Source organism: Sorex araneus, chromosome X, assembly GCF_027595985.1.
Source record: "Sorex araneus isolate mSorAra2 chromosome X, mSorAra2.pri, whole genome shotgun sequence".
Classification (NCBI taxonomy): domain Eukaryota; kingdom Metazoa; phylum Chordata; class Mammalia; order Eulipotyphla; family Soricidae; genus Sorex; species Sorex araneus.
This window is the reverse complement of record NC_073313.1, coordinates 359,556,415-359,573,789: the sequence shown is the minus strand read 5'-3', so window position 1 is coordinate 359,573,789 and position 17,375 is coordinate 359,556,415. Positions and strand designations below refer to the sequence as shown.

Genomic DNA, 17,375 nt, shown 5'->3' with positions numbered 1-17,375 from the left:
AAGTTTTGTGGCAACACTGTCCCTCACAGGGCCAGAGAGATAGTACAGGGGAGAAGTTCCATGCCTTTGGTTTGAGCCCCAACACTGCATGGTTCCCACCAGGGATCATTCCTGAGCACCGAGGCAGGAGTAGCCCCTGAGCAATGCTGTGTGTGCTGCCCCTCCCCCAAATGAATAAAATATCCCTCACCCTAAGCCCCACTCTAACCACTGTCAAGTGTCCAGTTAAGCGCCATGAAGGGCACTCTCGGCCCATCTCCAGACCGCTTCTTATCCTCCAAACTGAGACTGTCCCTAAACTCCGACTCTCACTCTGGTCTCCTTAGTTCCTGGTCACCTGGTCTCTCTAAGAACCCGACTCCTGTGGCCATAGCTGCACCCCGGTGAAGCCCTCCCGTGTTTGCGCACTGAGCTCCTTCGTGTGTCCGAGCTGCCTTCCTTCGGGGGCTCAGTCACCCACCCGGGTGCAGAGATGTCTCTGCCCATCCGTCCACCTCTTCCTGGGCACCAAGGTGCTTCCTGTTGGGGCTCTTTCGATGATGTGGCTCTGGCCACCTCAGGTCTTCTGGAGGCCTTGCTTCTCCTTCTCTGGCCCACACCCGGAGTGAGATGACACAATCTCAAGGTGGTTCTGTTTTGAAATTTTGGAGGTGCAGGCGTGGGGTCTCCTACGCGCTGCGCTGTTTCATTCCCTCCCCCAACGCGCCTCCCAACGTCTCTGCATCCTCGCCAATCCCTGTGTTTCCCTCGGGTTGTTTGCTCAAACAACCATTCTAATGGGTGGGAGGAGGTAGCTCGCTGTGGTCTTGACGTGCCTCTCCCCAGTAATTAGTGACCACGAGCATCTTCCCATGCGCTTGTGGCTTGTTGGTCTATCTGTTTTGGAGAAATGTCTATTCCGTGCCGGAGAGATAGTCTGCCAGGAATGACGCTTAATTTGTTTGCACGCTGCTAGCCCTGGTTAGCAGCATAGGCACTGCATAGGGTGCCCTGGGCACTAAACAGCATGGTCCCTGTACACAGAGCCAGGAGTAAGCCCTGAGCACCACCGGATGTGGCCCCAAACCCAAAACCAGCCAACAACAACAACAAAAAAAAGTCCATTCAAGTTCTTTCTCATCCTTAAATGGCATTTGTGTGTGTGTGTGTGTGTGTGTGTGTGTGTGTGTGAGAGAGAGAGAGAGAGAGACGGGGGTGGGGATGGGGGTAATTGGTGATGCTCAGGGCTTACTCCCAGCTCTGCACTCAGGAATCACTCCTAGTGATGCAAAGGGGACCCTATGGGGTGCCGGGGATTAAACTCAGGTTAGCTGCACACAGGCACGAGCATTTCCTGAGTGCTCTGCCTCTCCGCCCCCCTTCCACGGCACTCTTTATACATTCTGCACAGAGCCTCCTGTCAGAGTTACAAATTCACAAAGTCGTTCTCCCATTCCCAGTCCCCGGGTTGCCTTGCTGTTGTTCGTGTCCTAAGGTGCACAAACACTTTTCATTTTTCTGTTTTGTTTTGTTTTAGAGCCACACCCGACAGTGCTCAGGGCTTACTCCTGGCTCTGCTCTCAGAGATCACTCCTGGCGGGGCTCAGGGCACCATAGGGAACGTTGGGGAGTTGGGGATTAAACCTGGGTTGATCGTGTGCAAGGCAAATGTCTGACCCACTGTACTATCTCTCTGGCCCACAAAAACTTTTAATTTTGATGCACAAAATCAGTCAGTTTTGCAAAACTGTAAATGCCAATAATGATACATCCCATCAGAGTCCTCTGGGGGAGAAGAGAACAATGTGAGAGTAACTCCAATCTCTGTCCGTCCTTAGCTGGGCGTCCGGAGACAAGAAAGGCGCCCACTCTTCACTTAGTTTTCCTTATCTGACCGTGATGCCGTAGGGAGACTCCGCGCACGGGCACCCCCCAGATATCAGGATGTCCAGTGCACCCCTGTCCTTCACACAACGTGAGGGAGGCTGAGAACCTTCCTCACGTTCCTGGGGGAAACAGCCTCATCAGCCGGAGAGCCCAGCCTCCCTGCTGGCACTGAAATGCCCCTGATGCAGCAGAAGGAGGCCGACCAGAGCCGCCCACTCCTGTCCAGAACACCAGCCTGTTCCTCCCCAGAAGGAGCATCGTCTGCAGAGAGGGACCAGGGCCACACAGCAGCGCCGGCACAGCTAGAGGAGAAACGTCTCAAGACAATGAGCCACGTTTACCCAAACTACCTACAAGTCCAAGCCTGGGGGAGGGGGCAAGGGATGAAAGTCTATGTGTGTGACTGTGTGAGTGTGAGTTTGTGAGTATGTATGAATGTGAGTGTGTGAGTGTGTGTGTGTGTGTGTGAGTGTGAGTGTGTGTGTATGTTGTGTGTGTGTGCTACTGACCAGCGTAAGGCAGGGGTCCCACGGGAACAATGGAAAGATCCTGCTACTTTTCCTTCTCTACTTTGCCAGTCATGACCTTCAGCCAAGGTCAGCCTTCCTGCCAGTCCACGCGCTACTCCACCCTCAAACGCCAGCACCAGGGAAAGGCTCCTACACTGCCCTGGAACCTTTAGGCAGGTGCTTCTCGGCCACGGGAAACACACATTTCATTTACAGTTTGCCTCGAAGGGCCTGTTCACCTTTGGCGAAGGAATCGTGCCCCAACAGTATGCATAGAAACCAAAATATAGATTGATCCTGAATGAGGCCACTAAGCGACCTTCCCTTTGGAAGAAGATGGTGACATTAATTCTGAGTTGGTCAACCTCAGAGGGGCTCTAACTGCCCCCACCCTCTCAGCAGGTAGACTGTTTCTCAGGATGAACACCAAAGGGTGGAGGACAAGAGGGTAAGGCCCATGTTTGCTATGTTCTCACATATCCTTCCTTCCTTCCTTCCTTCCTTCCTTCCTTCCTTCCTTCCTTCCTTCCTTCCTTCCTTCCTTCCTTCCTTCCTTCCTTCCTTCCTTTCTTCCTTCCTTCCTTCTTTCCTTTGTTTGTTTTGGCTATTCGGGTCACACCTGGAGATGCTCAGGGGTCACTCTTGGCTCTGCACTCAGAAATTACTCCTGACTGTGCTTGGGGGACCATATGGGATGCCGGGAATCGAACCCAGGTCTGCCACGTGCAAGGCAAATGCCCTCTCTGCTCTACTATCACTCTGGCCCTCATATTCTCCCTTTTCTACCAAATTATCAGCTATGTAGGCAGTTATCGTGAGGTGATGAAATATGGTTGCTGTCATCAGAACTGGGTTCTCTCCGATCTCAGCGAGATTAGCCCATTAGCTAATGGCCCATTAGCAACGGGACCCTGAAAACAGGGGGTGCTGGATACATGTATGGAGGCGGGCATGAATGACATGCAATTATGTTCTAGTTCAGTACAAACATCTGAGCTCCTGCTAGACGCACAGGGAAACAGATGATTAAGATAGAAGTTGTAGCCGCCAGAGGTCGACAGCTTGAGTGTAGAAAGAATGAGATGCAGCGTGACAAATAAGTGACAAAAATAACTGCAGGGCATGAGCTCCATGGGCACCCGCGGGAGGCGGTGACGCTGAGCGTGTTTGCAGTTCGCTCACTTCCGCTCTGGAAGCATCTCTCCGCACACGTCAGAACACGCTGGGCAGGTCTGCTCTGTGAGCCTCCCTCACGGAGAGGCCGACGGGCAAGGGCTGCTGAAATGTTCTTCAACCCCCGGGTGTCCTCACACGAGCTACAAACGTTCTTTCAAGTGTGGTGCACCTAGAAAGATAGTTGGGCTATGGAGGGAAAAATAATAATCTTTTTTTGTTTTTGAAACCCAATTTCTTTCTTTCTTTTTGGTTTGGGAGCCACACTCGACTGTGCTCAGGGCTTACTCCTGGCTCTAATTAGGAATCAGTCACTCCCGGTGGGTGTCAAGATTTAGCCCAGGTTGGCCACATGCAAGGCAAGAGTTCTTGCTAGTGACAGTCCTAGCCTCTCCTCTGTCCCAGCCAGGCTGGCCTGAAGTTACAGGGCAGGAGCACTCACTCCCAGCCCCGAGAGGAGAGGTTTATGCTCCGGCTCACGTAGAAGGTTCGGGGGTCTGTTCTCCCAGCGAAGTGCATAGAAGACGCCTTTAAGAACCCAGACCCGGGGGCTGGAGCAATAGCACAGCAGGTAGGGTGTTTGCCTTGCACACGGCCGACCCGGGTTCGATTCCCAGCATCCCATATGGTCCCCTGAGTACGGCCAGGAGTGATTCCTGAGTGCAGAGCCAGGAGTAACCCCCGTGCATCGCCAGGTGTGACCCAAAAGGCAAAAAAAAAAAAAAAAGAACCCAGACCCAATGCCGTGGGAAGGCACCGGGCAGAGCAGGGTCCCTCCATGAAGGCAGAGCGACTGCCCCACTGTGATGGCTCCTTTCAGACTCACCAGCTCTGGGGGAGTGCGGGGACGGGTAGGGGGTCCCCAGGGTTGGTCCAGAGTCTGCCCTGAGCAATCAGGCAGCAGGGACACAGGATCCCACCAGCCCCACCGAGGGAACCGTGGGACCACACCTAGTCTATCTCTGGCCCCAGAAAAAGTCTTTCTAACAGCTGGAGTTGGTAGGCTGGAACACAGCCAAATGAAGAAGCTTCCACTCCAGGCTCTGAGATGCTTGAACTGACCTGGGACCTTCAGAAGGGAAAGGAGAATGTGAGCACTGAAGCCCGGAGCCCGAAGTCTCTGATTTATATTCAGACTACAAACTCGTGCCATCTTCCTCCATGCAAAGCCGCAACTAGACCGTGGAAAAGCTCCCGACCTCTTCAACTTGGCATAATGCATGGGAAATTGCTGGGCGCTCTACAAGCGGGTTTTCAATGCTTTCCTCTCACGCAAGGCTCCGCGAGCACTTGCACTGGGGGCAATGCAGACAATGGGCTCCTCCTGGCCACAGGACAGCAACAGGGCCAAGTCTGGGTCCCCGAGTCTCTGCTTCCTGGGCTCAACCCCGGAGAGAACGACCGCCACCTCCGAAGGGCCATCCTGAGTTGGAAGAACAGCTAGAAGGACAGGGAGCGCCTGGCTAACACCTTTGTGGGGCAGGGCAGAGGATGCCAGCACACACGCCCGCCCGCAGATGGTCCCTCATGAATCTCTGCAAGAAAGTGCCCCAATGTCACCTGCGATGTCCCTTCTCGGGAGCACCATCTGTCACGCAGGCCTCCCAGACGCACACTCCCCTGCCAGCATCTTGCAGCTGCCACGGTTCTATATTCTGGCTACCAGGCCCTCTCCCTCAGGGGTTTAAGTAAGAGCTAAATAGGACATGTCTGGGGCTAGAGCGGTAGTGCAGTGGGTAGGGCATTTGCCTTGCACACGGCGGACCTGGGTTCGATTCCTGGCATCGCATATGGTCCCCGGAGCACGAGCAGGGATAGTTCCTGAGCTCAGAGCCAGGGATGACCCCTGAACAGCACCGGGTATGACTCAAAAAGCAATAAATATCTAAGACACGTCAGCCCGTCCTTCCACAGGGACTGACCCCCCTGCTTCTGAGAGGCGTGCCCGGGCCCTGGAGGCACCCGGAAGCGTTGCTGGGATGGAGCGAGGGTGACATTTTGTAATGCAATAGAGACATCTTCCCATTTGACCTTATCACGAGAGTCCCATTTTACAGGGCAGGGCAGGGGCTCGGAGAGGGGATGAATCACCCACGCGAGGTCCTAGAGTGGAAAGTGGCATTTAGGGACCTGGACAGCAGAATCTCTCGGTCACACTCAGTGCCAGTCCTACCCCACCTCTGTCTCCGGCCAGACTAAGCCTGAAGATGCAGAGCACTCACTCCCAGCCAGGAGAGGTTGATGCTCCAGCTCGCATAGAAGGTTCTGGTGTCTGTTCTCGCAGTGAAGCGCATAGCAGACGCCTTTAAGAACCCGGCCCCAGTGCCTTTGCTGTGGGAAGGCGCTGAGCAGAGCAGGGTCCCTCCACGGAGGCAGAGCAACTGCCCCGCGGTGACGACTCCCTCAGACTCACCAGCCCTGGGGGAGTGCGGGGATGGGTAGGGGGTCCCCAGGGTTGGTCCAGAGTCTGCCCTGAGCAACCGGGCAGCAGGGACACAGGACCCCACCAGCCCCACCGAGGGAACCGTGGGACCACACCTCATCCACAAAGTTCAAGAGCTGACCTCCACTCCCAACCCCCCGCCAACCTACAGCTACACTCAGCTCTTCTGGGAACAGTGGCCGGGGGTGGGGGTGCACGGGGTGACCCTGTAGTCCTGACCTCGGCCCAGGTTCCTCCCCTACTGTGGCAGAATTTCAGGAGCAGAAACATTGGAAAGTGAACGTTTTATTTAGCAGCTACGAGGGAGAGAGAAATGGGAGCCCCACGAAGGGAAAGAAAGGAATTACACCTCCCTAGGTCGGGAGGGGGTGCGGGTGAGACCCTCCCCACCCCAAGGGATGCAGCCCCAGCAGCTGACCCCCACCACCACTACCCACCGCTGCCACGCTCCAGGCCGCTCTCCACACGCTTGGGCCGAGCCTCAAGCATGAGTGAACATATTTCTAGACCACACAGCCACAAAGGGGCCCGTGACACATCATCATAAAGGGAAATATATATATGTATATATATATTTTATATTAGCCCAGGTTGGCCACATGCAAGACAAGAGTTCTTGCTAGTGGCAGTCCTAACCCCTCCTGGAGAGCCCAGCAAGCTACCGAGAGTATCCCGCCCGCACGGAAGAGCCTGGCAAGTTCCCCGTGGCGTATTCAATATGCCAAATACAGTAACAAATAACAGGTCTCATTCCCCTGACCCTGAAAAGAGCCTCCAATCATTGGGAAAATGAGTAAAGAGAGGGTGCTAAAATCTCAGGGCTGAGACGAATGGAGACATTACTGGCACCCGCTTGCAGGATGACAGTGATACAGTGAAGTCGGGAGGCAGGCGCCCTAGTTCCACAAAGTGAGTTTTACAGGGTTTTTGCAAACTGCCTGGGGGACCGGAGGGGGTTTGGCTTGGGGGCTTTCCCTGGAGCTCAGGGTCTCCTCCTAGGGCTTTCTCTCTGACAAAGGAGCTTGAAGGCTCATCCTGGCTGAGTCCCAGCAGGCTTCCGTCCCTGAAAGGTCCCCTGCAGGGTCCAGTCTTTGCCCTGGGGCTGAGCCCAGCTTGCATCTCTGGGAGTTGGGGCCTCGGGCTGCTGGGAGGTGGGGCTGGGTCCTTGGACTCTTGAGCCTGGGGCTGCCCAGGAAATTCCGGTTCAGAAGCAGGTAGGTTGTTTCTCCAGGAAACTCCCTGCCAGCGCCGGCCAGCACCGTGCTCCCGTGCTCCCTGTGCTCCTCCCTGCTGTCTCTGCCTCGATGAATCTCGTCCACCTGCCTTCCTCTCTCCATCCTCCCGTTACCGATTCTTTGGAATCTGTTCTTTCCTTGTCCTTTCTTCCTGCCTTCTCTCCTTTTTCTTCCTTCCTTCCTTCCTTCCTTCCTTCCTTCCTTCCTTCCTTCCTTCCTTCCTTCCTTCCTTCCTTCCTTCCTTCCTTTTTCTTTCTTTCTTTCTTTCTTTCTTTCTTTCTTTCTTTCTTTCTTTCTTTCTTTCTTTCTTTCTTTCTTTCTTTCTTTCTTTCTTTCTTCTTTCCCTTCTTTCTTTCCCTTCCCCATTTCTCCCCTCCCTCTCCTCCCCCTCCCTTCTTCCCTCCCCTCCCCTCCCCTCCCCCTCCCTTCTTTTCTTCCCTTCCCTTTCCTTCCCTCCCTCCTCCCTCCCTCCCCTCCCTCCTTCCTTCCTCCCTCCCTCCCTCCCTCCCTCCCTCCTTCCTTCCTCCCTCCCTCCCTCCCTCCCTCCTTCCTTCCTTCCTTCCTTCCTTCCTTCCTTCCTTCCTTCCTTCCTTCCTTCCTTCCTCCCTCCCTCCCTTCCTTCCTTCCTTCCTTCCTCCCTCCCTCCCTCCCTTCCTTCCACCCTTCCCAGCTGTGCCCAGGGCTTACTCCTGGCTCTGGGCTCCGGGATCACTCCTGGCGGGGATGCTGAGCCGGGCAACCATATGTGGTACTGGGATCAAACCCAGATGGCCTGCGTGCAAGGCTAGTGCCTCACCCACTTCCCCCTTTCTAAAATGACAATAATCCTAACTCAGAGTTTGGGGACGATGACACTAAGTGATGCCCTGGAAGCACTTAGAGCGTGACTGGGCAGGACCAATGCCCAATGAATGGAAGCCAAAGTAACCACCCTGGTCTTCTAACTAAAAACACATTTAAGGCTAAAGTAGACAGAGGGTCAGATGTGATGAAGAGACAAATAAACAGATGTTCCTGTGCCTTCCAAGACAGTGTGCTGTGCCCTAAGGAGTGTGGGGCAGGGACGCAAGAGAAGACAAATTCCTGTTTGGTGCCAGGCACAGACAGGAGAAATGAGGCATTGAGTCATCAAATAGTGCCCCTGGACTGGGAAGGAAGGAACGGCTTCTCCAGGGCCTGCTCTCAGAAGACTCCCGGGCATCTGAAAGGAAAACAGCCCCAGAGATGGGGTGGGAGGCTGGGCAGGAGCTGCCGGGGTCCTCTCTGCAACCCGCCCGAGCCCCAGCCCACCAAAGGCCAGGGCAGGCAGGGAGGCAGGGCAGGGAGAGTGTGCCACCACGACTCGCACTGGGTCAGCCTCGACGCTCCAAACCAGGCAGAGCAGACCAAGGGAACCAGACTTTCAAAGGAAAAATCTAATTTAGACCCAGAGCTATGGAATAGGTTCTCTTTGAGGAGGAACTCAGAGAGAAATTTCTCTCAGATCTTAGCATCTCAAAAAAGCTCTGGGATTTGTCCTAGGCAACGCCATTGAAAGCCTTTCCTGAAGGATTCTAGGGAATCTGACAAATGACTTTCCCCCTCTCTTTTGGCCTCTGGGGAGCTGAAAATTAACTTTCCCTAAAGGAAATTCAAAACTGGCTTTGTGGGGGCTAGAGAGATAGTGCAGTGGGTAGGGCACTGGCCTTGCATGTGGCTGATGAGGATTCTATCCTTGGCATTGCATTTGGTCCCCTTTTAAATAGCATTTGGGGGCTGGAGCGATGGCACAGCGGGTAGGGCGTTTGCCTTGCAGGCGGCTGACCCAGGTTCGATTCCCAGTGTCCCATGTGGTCCCTTGAGCACCGCCAGGAGTAAGTCCTGAGTGTAGAACCAGGAGTAACCCCTGAGCATCACCAGGTGTTACCCAAAAAGAAAAAAATAATAAAAAAAAATTAAATAGCATTCGAAGCAGTTCCTGACTACAAAGTACTGAGCACTGCTGGATGAGGATCAAAAACATCAAAAAGAGGGGCTGGAGCAATAGCACAGCGGGTAGGGCGTTTGCCTTACATGCGGCCAACCCGGGTTCGAGTCCCAGCATCCCATATGGTCCTCTGAGCACTGCCAGGGTTGATTCTTGAGTGCAGAGCCAGGAGTAACCCCTGTGCATTGCCAGGTATGACCCAAAAGGCAAAAAAAAAAAAAAAAAAAAATTTAAAAAAAACATAAAAAAAAATACAAAAGCAAAAAGAATTGAATTTGTGACAGGGCTGGCTGGCATTCATGACCCTCCCTCCCAATAACTATTATTGGGTTTAATTATTCACATGCTTATTCTATTATTATTATTTTGGGGTGAATGCCAGCTCTGGACTCAGGGTTCTCCCCTGGGCTTCCTGCATGCAAAGCACACCCTCTAGCCCACTGGGCCCTCTTGACCCTTTTGACTTCATTTATTTATTTTTTCTGTTGGCACTTACATTTTCTTTGCTTGTATCTTTACTGTAATGTGTCTGTGCATGTTGTGTGTAGTATATATGCCCCAAAGTCCCTTTAGAATAAATGAAATAATACTGAATATACAGCTCTAGGTACTTGAGCCCCTAGTTTCAAATCATTGATGTTCGCTGCCTGCTTGCATAAGCCACACTCCTGGGCCGTGGGCACTGTTTCTTTAACGTTTCCGCCCACCTGACCCTCTAGCCCCACCCCTCCCACCACCCAGTCCCACTGCTCCTCTTAAAGCACCAAAACACCTGCCACTGTACAGTGCACGTGCTGTGGCGACTTTCTTGGCTCTTTGCGCCTGACGCTGTCACCGGCCCCTTCTGCCCTGGGCCCAACTTCTTCGAATACGTCAACCTGTTCACAGCTTAAAATCTCCTCGGGTTCCTCCTACTAACGGGAGAAGCAAAAACTTATCCTAATCGGATCCCCTTCATCACAGGAATCTCCACCCACACTCGGCCCAGACCCAGGCTGCTCACTGCTCTCTGGGACCCCAGTCCATCGCTGGTGCCCACCAAGGACAACTCCGTTCCATCTTGCACAGCTGTAACCCCACCAAACCCAGCCTGTCTCCCTCCTTTCCCCCACCCCCCACACGCTTTAAAACCTGTTTGGGGCCAGAAAGACAGTGTAGCAGGTAAGACACTTTGCCTTGCACACAGCTGACCTGGGTTCAGTCCCCAGCACTCCTCAGAGCCCCATCAGGAGTCCTGAGCACTGAGAACAGAGCCAGGAGTAAGCCCGAAGCATTACCAGGTGTGGGTTATTCTCCCCACCTCAAAAAAGACAGTCAGCGAATGACATATGCAAATAGTCAACATATATAGAAAGTGTGTGTGTGTGTGTGTGTGTGTGTGTGTGAGTGTGTGTGTGTGTGTAGGTTTTTGTTTTGGGTGACACCTGGCGATGCTCAGGAGTAATCCTGGCTCTGCACCCAGGAATTACTCCTAGTAGTGCTAGGGGGACCATATGGGATGCCAGGGATCGAAACTGGGTCAGCCGTGTGCAAGGCAAATGCCCTCTTTGATGTGCTATCTCTCCACTCCCAAAATATAGCGCAAATATTTTACTTCACAAGTAATGGAATATAAGTTAAAGTGATATACGCTTTATCATAATAACAAGAATTAGTGGGGAATCTCATTTTTAACGTCTCTAGAAGTACAGGGAGATAGGCATTCTCATTCCTGCTAGTGGGAATATAATTAATAAAACTGAAAGTAATTTGACAATTAACAAAAAACAGATTAACAAAAACCAGACCTTTTAAAATTTCTTAATCAATCCATTTAGAGGGCTATCATCTAGGGAAATATTCCAAAATCCAGAGAAAACTTTGGCCATTAGATACTCTTCCCAGGGTTAGAAACTGGAACCTTTATGCACAATTTAAGTATCCAAATAAGAAATTAAATTCAGTGGACAGGTGCATAATTATTAAAAATGGCAACCAGTGAGTTTTAATTAACGTTGGGGGAAATGCTTATATTATAATGTCAAGTTGACAAAACAGAAAACAAAAGTGTGTATAATGAATCATTCCAACCACATAAATAAATGCATGGAAGAAAGAGACGGAGCGATTGTATCTGTTCCCACTTCACTGTGCTCTCCAGATTTCTGGAAGGAGTGGATGACAAAGAGAAGCCTTTCAGTCAAATTTTCCTTCTGTTTGATACAAAGAATAGAATCATAAGCACTATTAAGAAGCTGATAAAAGATGCTTTTATTTTCATTTTACGGATCTTCCTCCCATTTTAAGTTAAGAAACTGAGAGTTGAACTCAGGGAAGGAGATGGATGGATTCGTTCCAGAAATTGGGCTCAAGAGCTCACAGAAGGACACTGAGGGGCAGAGCAAAGGTTCAGACCGGGTTACGGAGTTCTCAGAGCCCCCCAGCATCATTTCTGGGGTAACCTGACCAAAATCCAAGCAAAAAATGAAAGGGTAAGGGAAAGCAAACAGATTACCTGGTGGTAATTGATAGAAGCACGGAAAAGGTGGGTTTTAGTGGGTAAAATTGTGGGTGGTTTTCTCCTTCCTCTCTTTTCAGAATTTTTATAAAGCGATCTTAACTTTTTTTTTTAATTTTTGGGTAACACCCCACGATGCACAGGGGTTACTCCTGACTTTGCACCCAGGAATTACTCCTGGAAGTGCTCAGGGGACCATATGGGATGCTGGGATCGAACCCGATCAACCACGTGCAAGACAAATGCCCCACCTGCTGTGCTCCAGCTCCTTAACTTTTATTTTTTTAAATTTTTTGGTTTTAGGATTACACCTGGAGATGTTCAGGGGCTGTTCCTGGCTTTATGCCTGGCAGTGCTTGGGAGGACCATTTGAGATGACAGGACTCAAACCCTCGACCATGTGCAAGGCAAACACCCCCACTCACTGTACTATTGCTTTGGTCCCAAAACTTAAATTTTTCTTTATGGTCAAAGAAAACTCATTTGAGTTCACTGATCTGTGAGCAGTAGAGAGGAAAAAGACTCTGCATTCTGCCACTGCTAAGGGGATTAGGAGCTGGGGTAGGAAGGGCGTGCTGGCCATGCACCCCTCCCATGAACAGCTACAGCACACACAGGGGGGGCTATAGGAACCCCAAGATGGGAGGGGAGGAGTGTGTATGTGAAAGACTGTGTGTGTCTGTGTGTGTGACTGAGAGTGTGAGGGTAACTCTCTCTCTCTCTCTCTCTTTCTGTGTAGTGTCTATGTGTGTGTGTGTGTAGTGTCTCTGTGTGTGTGTGTGTAGTGTGTGTGTGTGTGTGTGTGTGTGTGTGTGTGTGTGTGTGTGTAGTGGCAGGGTTCTGTGATGAGGAAATGCAGGATCCTTGAGTCTTTGCCACTCAGGCCGAGCCGGTTCTGCCCATCAGTTTCTCTACCACACACAGAAATCATGCACAAGCATGCATGCACACACATGCACATAAATGCGTTCACACATGTGCTCTGGCATGCACATTCCCGGCAAGTGGTGGGCCCTGGCGATTTCCCCTGCAGTCAGCATCTCCCACATAAAGCACGAAGCACACACCCTGGGCTTGAGGCCACCCCTGGGGTGAGGGAGGCTCCATAGAGCCTGGCCCCTCCTTAGAGCCCTTCCCAGGGTCCCCATTCAGAAGGGAGGAGGACCAGGTGGGGGGAGAGGGACACTCACTCCCCGCAGGGCCCCTGGGCCCACCCCCCGGGGAAGAAAGCGGACAAGGACTTGTGCCCTGTGCCGGCGTCAGGGACTCCTGTAAAGGCGCGGCCTGCGTCCTCCTTCTCAGGGGCAGGTTCGCTGCCCTCTTGCCCCGGCACGAAGCACCCTCCCTTTTCTGCCAGTGTGTGAGGGTGCTCAGAGTGTGGCCTGCAGAGTTCTCAGGGAGTGACACGGGGACAAGTGAGGGGGCGGCGCAGGGGAGAAGGTGCGGAGAGAGGCTCTGGGGCGAGGGAATCTGGGTGTCGGGCTGGGGTACAGCCTGAGGAGCTGATGGAGGCGGGGGAAGGGCAAGCTTGGGCTCAGCCGAGGGACTCAGAAGTCAGATGGAGTTTCAGTTCTTAGCACTGACCCCATGGCCTGAGGTCACACAATCAGAAAGGCTGACCCAGCTGCTGGAGTCTCTGTCCCAGAATGCACTGGGCGCCTGACCCTTCAAGTTCAGAAGAAGCAGGAGGAGACTAGAGGGAGGACACTGAGGGGGCAGAGGTCAGATGAGGTGGGGACATAAAGCGAGTACAGGACACCCCCCAAGGGCCTGCGAGGTGGTGGGTCACTTGGTGCTGTGAGGCTGTGCCCTGCCCGCTTACTATTTCTCCAGCCCCATAACAAGAATTCTTTTATGTTGGTTTGGTTTGGGTTTGGGGCCACACCTGGCTATGCTCAGGGCTTACTCCTGGCTCTACACTCAGGGATCACTCCTGGCAGGCTCAGAGGACCACGTGGGGTGCTGGGGATGGAGCCTGGGTCTGCGCCTGGGTCTGCCGCATGCAAGGCAAGTGCCCTACCCACTGTACTATCTCTCTGGCCCCATAACTACATAAACTCTTTTTTTTTTTTTTTTGCTTTTTGGGTCACACCCGGCAATGTACAGGGGTTACTCCTGGCTCTGCACTCAGGAATTACTCCTGGCAGTGCTCAGGGGAGCAAATGGGATGCTGGGAATCGAACCCCAGTTGGCCGCGTGCAAGGCAAATGCCCTACCCGCTGTGCTATCACTCCAGCCCCATAACCACATAAACTCTTGATGGATCATGTTGCTTGGGTGGTGCTAAGGGACACCTTAGCTCTTCTTTCTTTCCTTGTGGTTGTTTGCTGCGGGGACAATCCCAGGAGTGCTCAGGGGCCATTCCAAGCAGTGACAGGGATAGAGTCTGGGTCTCCAGCACACAAAACCTGCACACTCGCTGCTGGGCCCTCTGCCCGGCCTCTGACCTAATCTCTTGGGTGACTGTGGGTGTTACCAAGGGCCTCCCTGCTCATCAGTTCATAAAACCCAGGTGCCAGTTTCCTAAGGTGCATTCTACCCCCCTGGGAGACGTGTGTGCTGGGCTCAGAGACCCGTATCCTCTCTTCCTGTTTCTTCTAACTCTGTCATCTGGAATAAAGCTCTCGGAAAATAAGAGCCAAATAGGAGACGTCTTTGATTCTACTCAACCTGCCAACCACCTCTCTGACGCCCTGCTGACTTCTCTGGGGACAAAGATGACGAACACACAGAGACCCTTTCGCCTCACTAAAGTCAAGGAAACATGAGCCCCCCCCCCCCGCCTGCCAGCCTGCCCCGTGGAGGGCGGGTGCCCCCCCCCTTCGCCCACAAGGCCCTACACGAGGTGAGACTTGGTGGCCCTCACCCCCCAGTGAGGGTGGCCTTGCGGCAGCACGGGCACTATCAGCTTCCTTCCTTCAGAGTGTTCTGTGGAAGACCGAGCGGGAGGGGGAAGCACCCTGCCCGTTCGCATCTGGAGGGAGAACATGAAAACAGATTATAAAGGAGAAATGAAAATCTGCGGCGGATCCCAAAATAGCAGACAGACGCTGGCGTTCCTTTCTGTCCCCTCCAACACTTCTCTAACTTCCTTCGGACCCCCTCCTCCCCCCAGCACCCAGGAACCCCCCCAGATTGTGACTGAACCATCTGGGCGCCCAAGGTGACCCAGCAGGACTGGGGTTCCTGATTCCCCCCCCACTCTGATCGGGCCTAGTCCTAGCTCCTTCCTTCCCCTGCAGGGCAGTCAGATGCTTTTGGATCTGCAGCTCCAGGCTGCTCACTCTGCAGAAAGAAAAAAAGAAAACGGGGAAACAGCGAGTGAGAAAAGAGAGCTCTCTCCTGGGGACCTGCAACCGCCACCTGCTCCCCTGGCCCCGGAGGCTGAGGTCAGCTCCCCCTTCTTCCTAGGCTCACTGCCTCCCAAGACTTGCTGAGCAGACCCTGGTGCAGTCTTGACCTGGTTGACAAGCGCAGGTGTCTTACGGGGGGGTGGACGGGAGCTGAGACATGATGGAGGGGCCTGCTCTCTCTCTCTCTCTCTCTCTCTCTCTCTCTCTCTCTCTCTCTCTCTCTCTCTCTCTCTCTCTCTCTCTCTCTCTCTCTCTGAGAGGAGACACCAGGCGCTGAGCCCCTCCACCACATTGGCGCTGCCTCTGCCTCCAGCAAACTTTGTGACTCACAGCCTCTGCCGAGGGAAGCAGCTGGGTTAAATTCAGAACGGTTCTTCAGCACCTTTCCGGGCCACCTGAACCCTTACCTGGCAATCTGGGTGCAAATGGCTGCTAGACCTGGGTGGGATGGACCTGAGCCCATTAACATTCCTGTGTGTGTGTGTGTGTGTGTGTGTGTGTGTGTGTGTGTGTGAGAGAGAGAGAGAGAGAGAGAGAGAGCGAGAGAGAGAGAGAGAGAGAGAGAGAGATACACAGCACTTGTGCAAGCTGCACAAAACAGCGGCTTTCGAGACTGCCCTGGGTGTCGGCTCCCCTCCTGAGCACTGCAAGGCGGAGCACTGCAAGGCGAGCACCGGAGCGCTGGCTTTCCTTCACCCACACCAGAAGAATTCCCGGTACCCCCTGCAGCGCCGCTGCGCCGCGTAAGGGGCTCGCTAACTGTTGCACACCAGACGAGGCGGTGGCCCGGGCGAGTGGGCGAGAAAGGTCAGCGGACAGTCAGAGTTCTGGCTCCCCCGAACTGCGGGGCGCCCTCGGCGGTCGCGTCTCCCGTCCTCACTGAGGAGGGCGAAAGTGAAAGTTGGGGAGCCTGGGTGGGCCGGCGGCAGGGGCGGGCGGCGGCCAGGTCCGGCAGGGCGGCCCGCGGGTGCCGCCGGCCACCTCCTGGGAGCCGGACAGCAGGCGGGCACGAAGGCGTCCCCGCAATGCTGGCCCGGCGTCGCGATGCAACTCCCGGCACAACGCGCTTTTATTAATTCCGCAAACGCTGGCACACGACCCCCTCCGCCGCTCCTGCGGGTCGGCTCGGCTGCAGGGGCGCCTCCCCGGGTCCCCGACACCCCTCCCCGGCCCAGCCCGCCGCCGGACCACCGCCCACCTGCCCCGGCGCCTGCAAACGCAGAGCCCGCAGGAGCCTCGCAGGAGCCCCGCGAGGAGGGACCCCCGCGGTCCCCGGTCCTCGGCATCTTTGTCTTCCCAGCCCCGGCGCGCGCGCACCGAGCGGCGGGGAGCCCAGCCCGGACCCCGCAGCGGGGGACAAAGGTGGGCGTCCCGCAAGTTTGTGAGCCCCGAGGCGGCGCCCTCCTTACCGTACATCTCCGCCAGGAGGCCGCGTCTACGCCGCGTCGCCTGCCAGCAGCCCCCGGCGCCGCCTGCCTTTCATTCACAGGCGGAGCGGTGGATGGCGGCGCCGGCGGAGGCCCGGGCGGGGCGGGAGCCGAGCGGGGCCGGGCGCTGGGGGCCGGAGCCCGCAGCCGCGCGCCCATTCAGCGGCCGGGACTGAGCGCGGCCCGCCTCCGCCGGGGCCCGGGGCGGGGCGGGGCGGGGACACAGTAGGGGCGGGGACATGCAAATATATCTGGAGACATACTAATATGGGAGGCGGGGAAATGTTAATAAAGGGCGGGTTGTGGCCGTAGGGGGCGGGGTATGCTGATATAGGGCGGGGTATGCTTAAAATAGGGAGGGGACATGCTAATAAAAGGCGGGGCATGGTAATATAGGCGGGGCTATGCCCATACAGGGAGGGGGATGCTAACACAGGGAGGGGTTTGCTAGAATAGGGCGGGAACATGCTAATAAAAGGCGGGGCCTGCCAATATAGGGCGGGGAATACGCCCATATAGGGGCGGAGATATGCTAATATATCTTCAGCCTGCCGCAGGGACCCTCGCCGGGGCCCCGCAAGTTCCCTCCCTCTGCCGTCTCCTCCCTAACGCTTCTTGGGGAAACCCAGATCCCGTGACGCGCCTTTTCCCAGGCTGACACCCACCCTAGAGCGGCTGCATTTCCGCACGGTTCCCTCGGTTCCCTCGGGGGAGTCACCCACCCGCTCTCCGTTTCCCTTCGGAATGCTCAGGCCGCCAGCTGCCCTGCCCCCGACCGCGTGGGTCCCACACGTCCGCAGGAACTCCGGGAGCTCAGGTGTGCCCCCTGCTGCGCCCCTGTCCATAAGGCTTGGGCAGACGTGCGCCAGGAAGATAGGCCGGACAAGCGCCTTCTGGCCTCCCCCG

At 54.7% G+C, this 17,375-nt stretch overlaps 1 protein-coding gene across 1 annotated transcript in view; it reads right to left on the bottom strand.

Annotated features, from left to right (window-relative positions):
- EFR3B (EFR3 homolog B) overlaps nucleotides 1-16,636 on the bottom strand; it is an 83,116-nt gene extending 66,480 nt beyond the window's left edge. The window contains exon 1 of the mRNA XM_055120063.1: nucleotides 16,452-16,636. Coding sequence (XP_054976038.1) covers nucleotides 16,452-16,458 — 7 coding nt within the window. The 5' untranslated portion in view covers nucleotides 16,459-16,636. The remainder of the gene's footprint in view (nucleotides 1-16,451) is intronic.
- Between the last annotated feature and the right edge of the window lie 739 nt (nucleotides 16,637-17,375).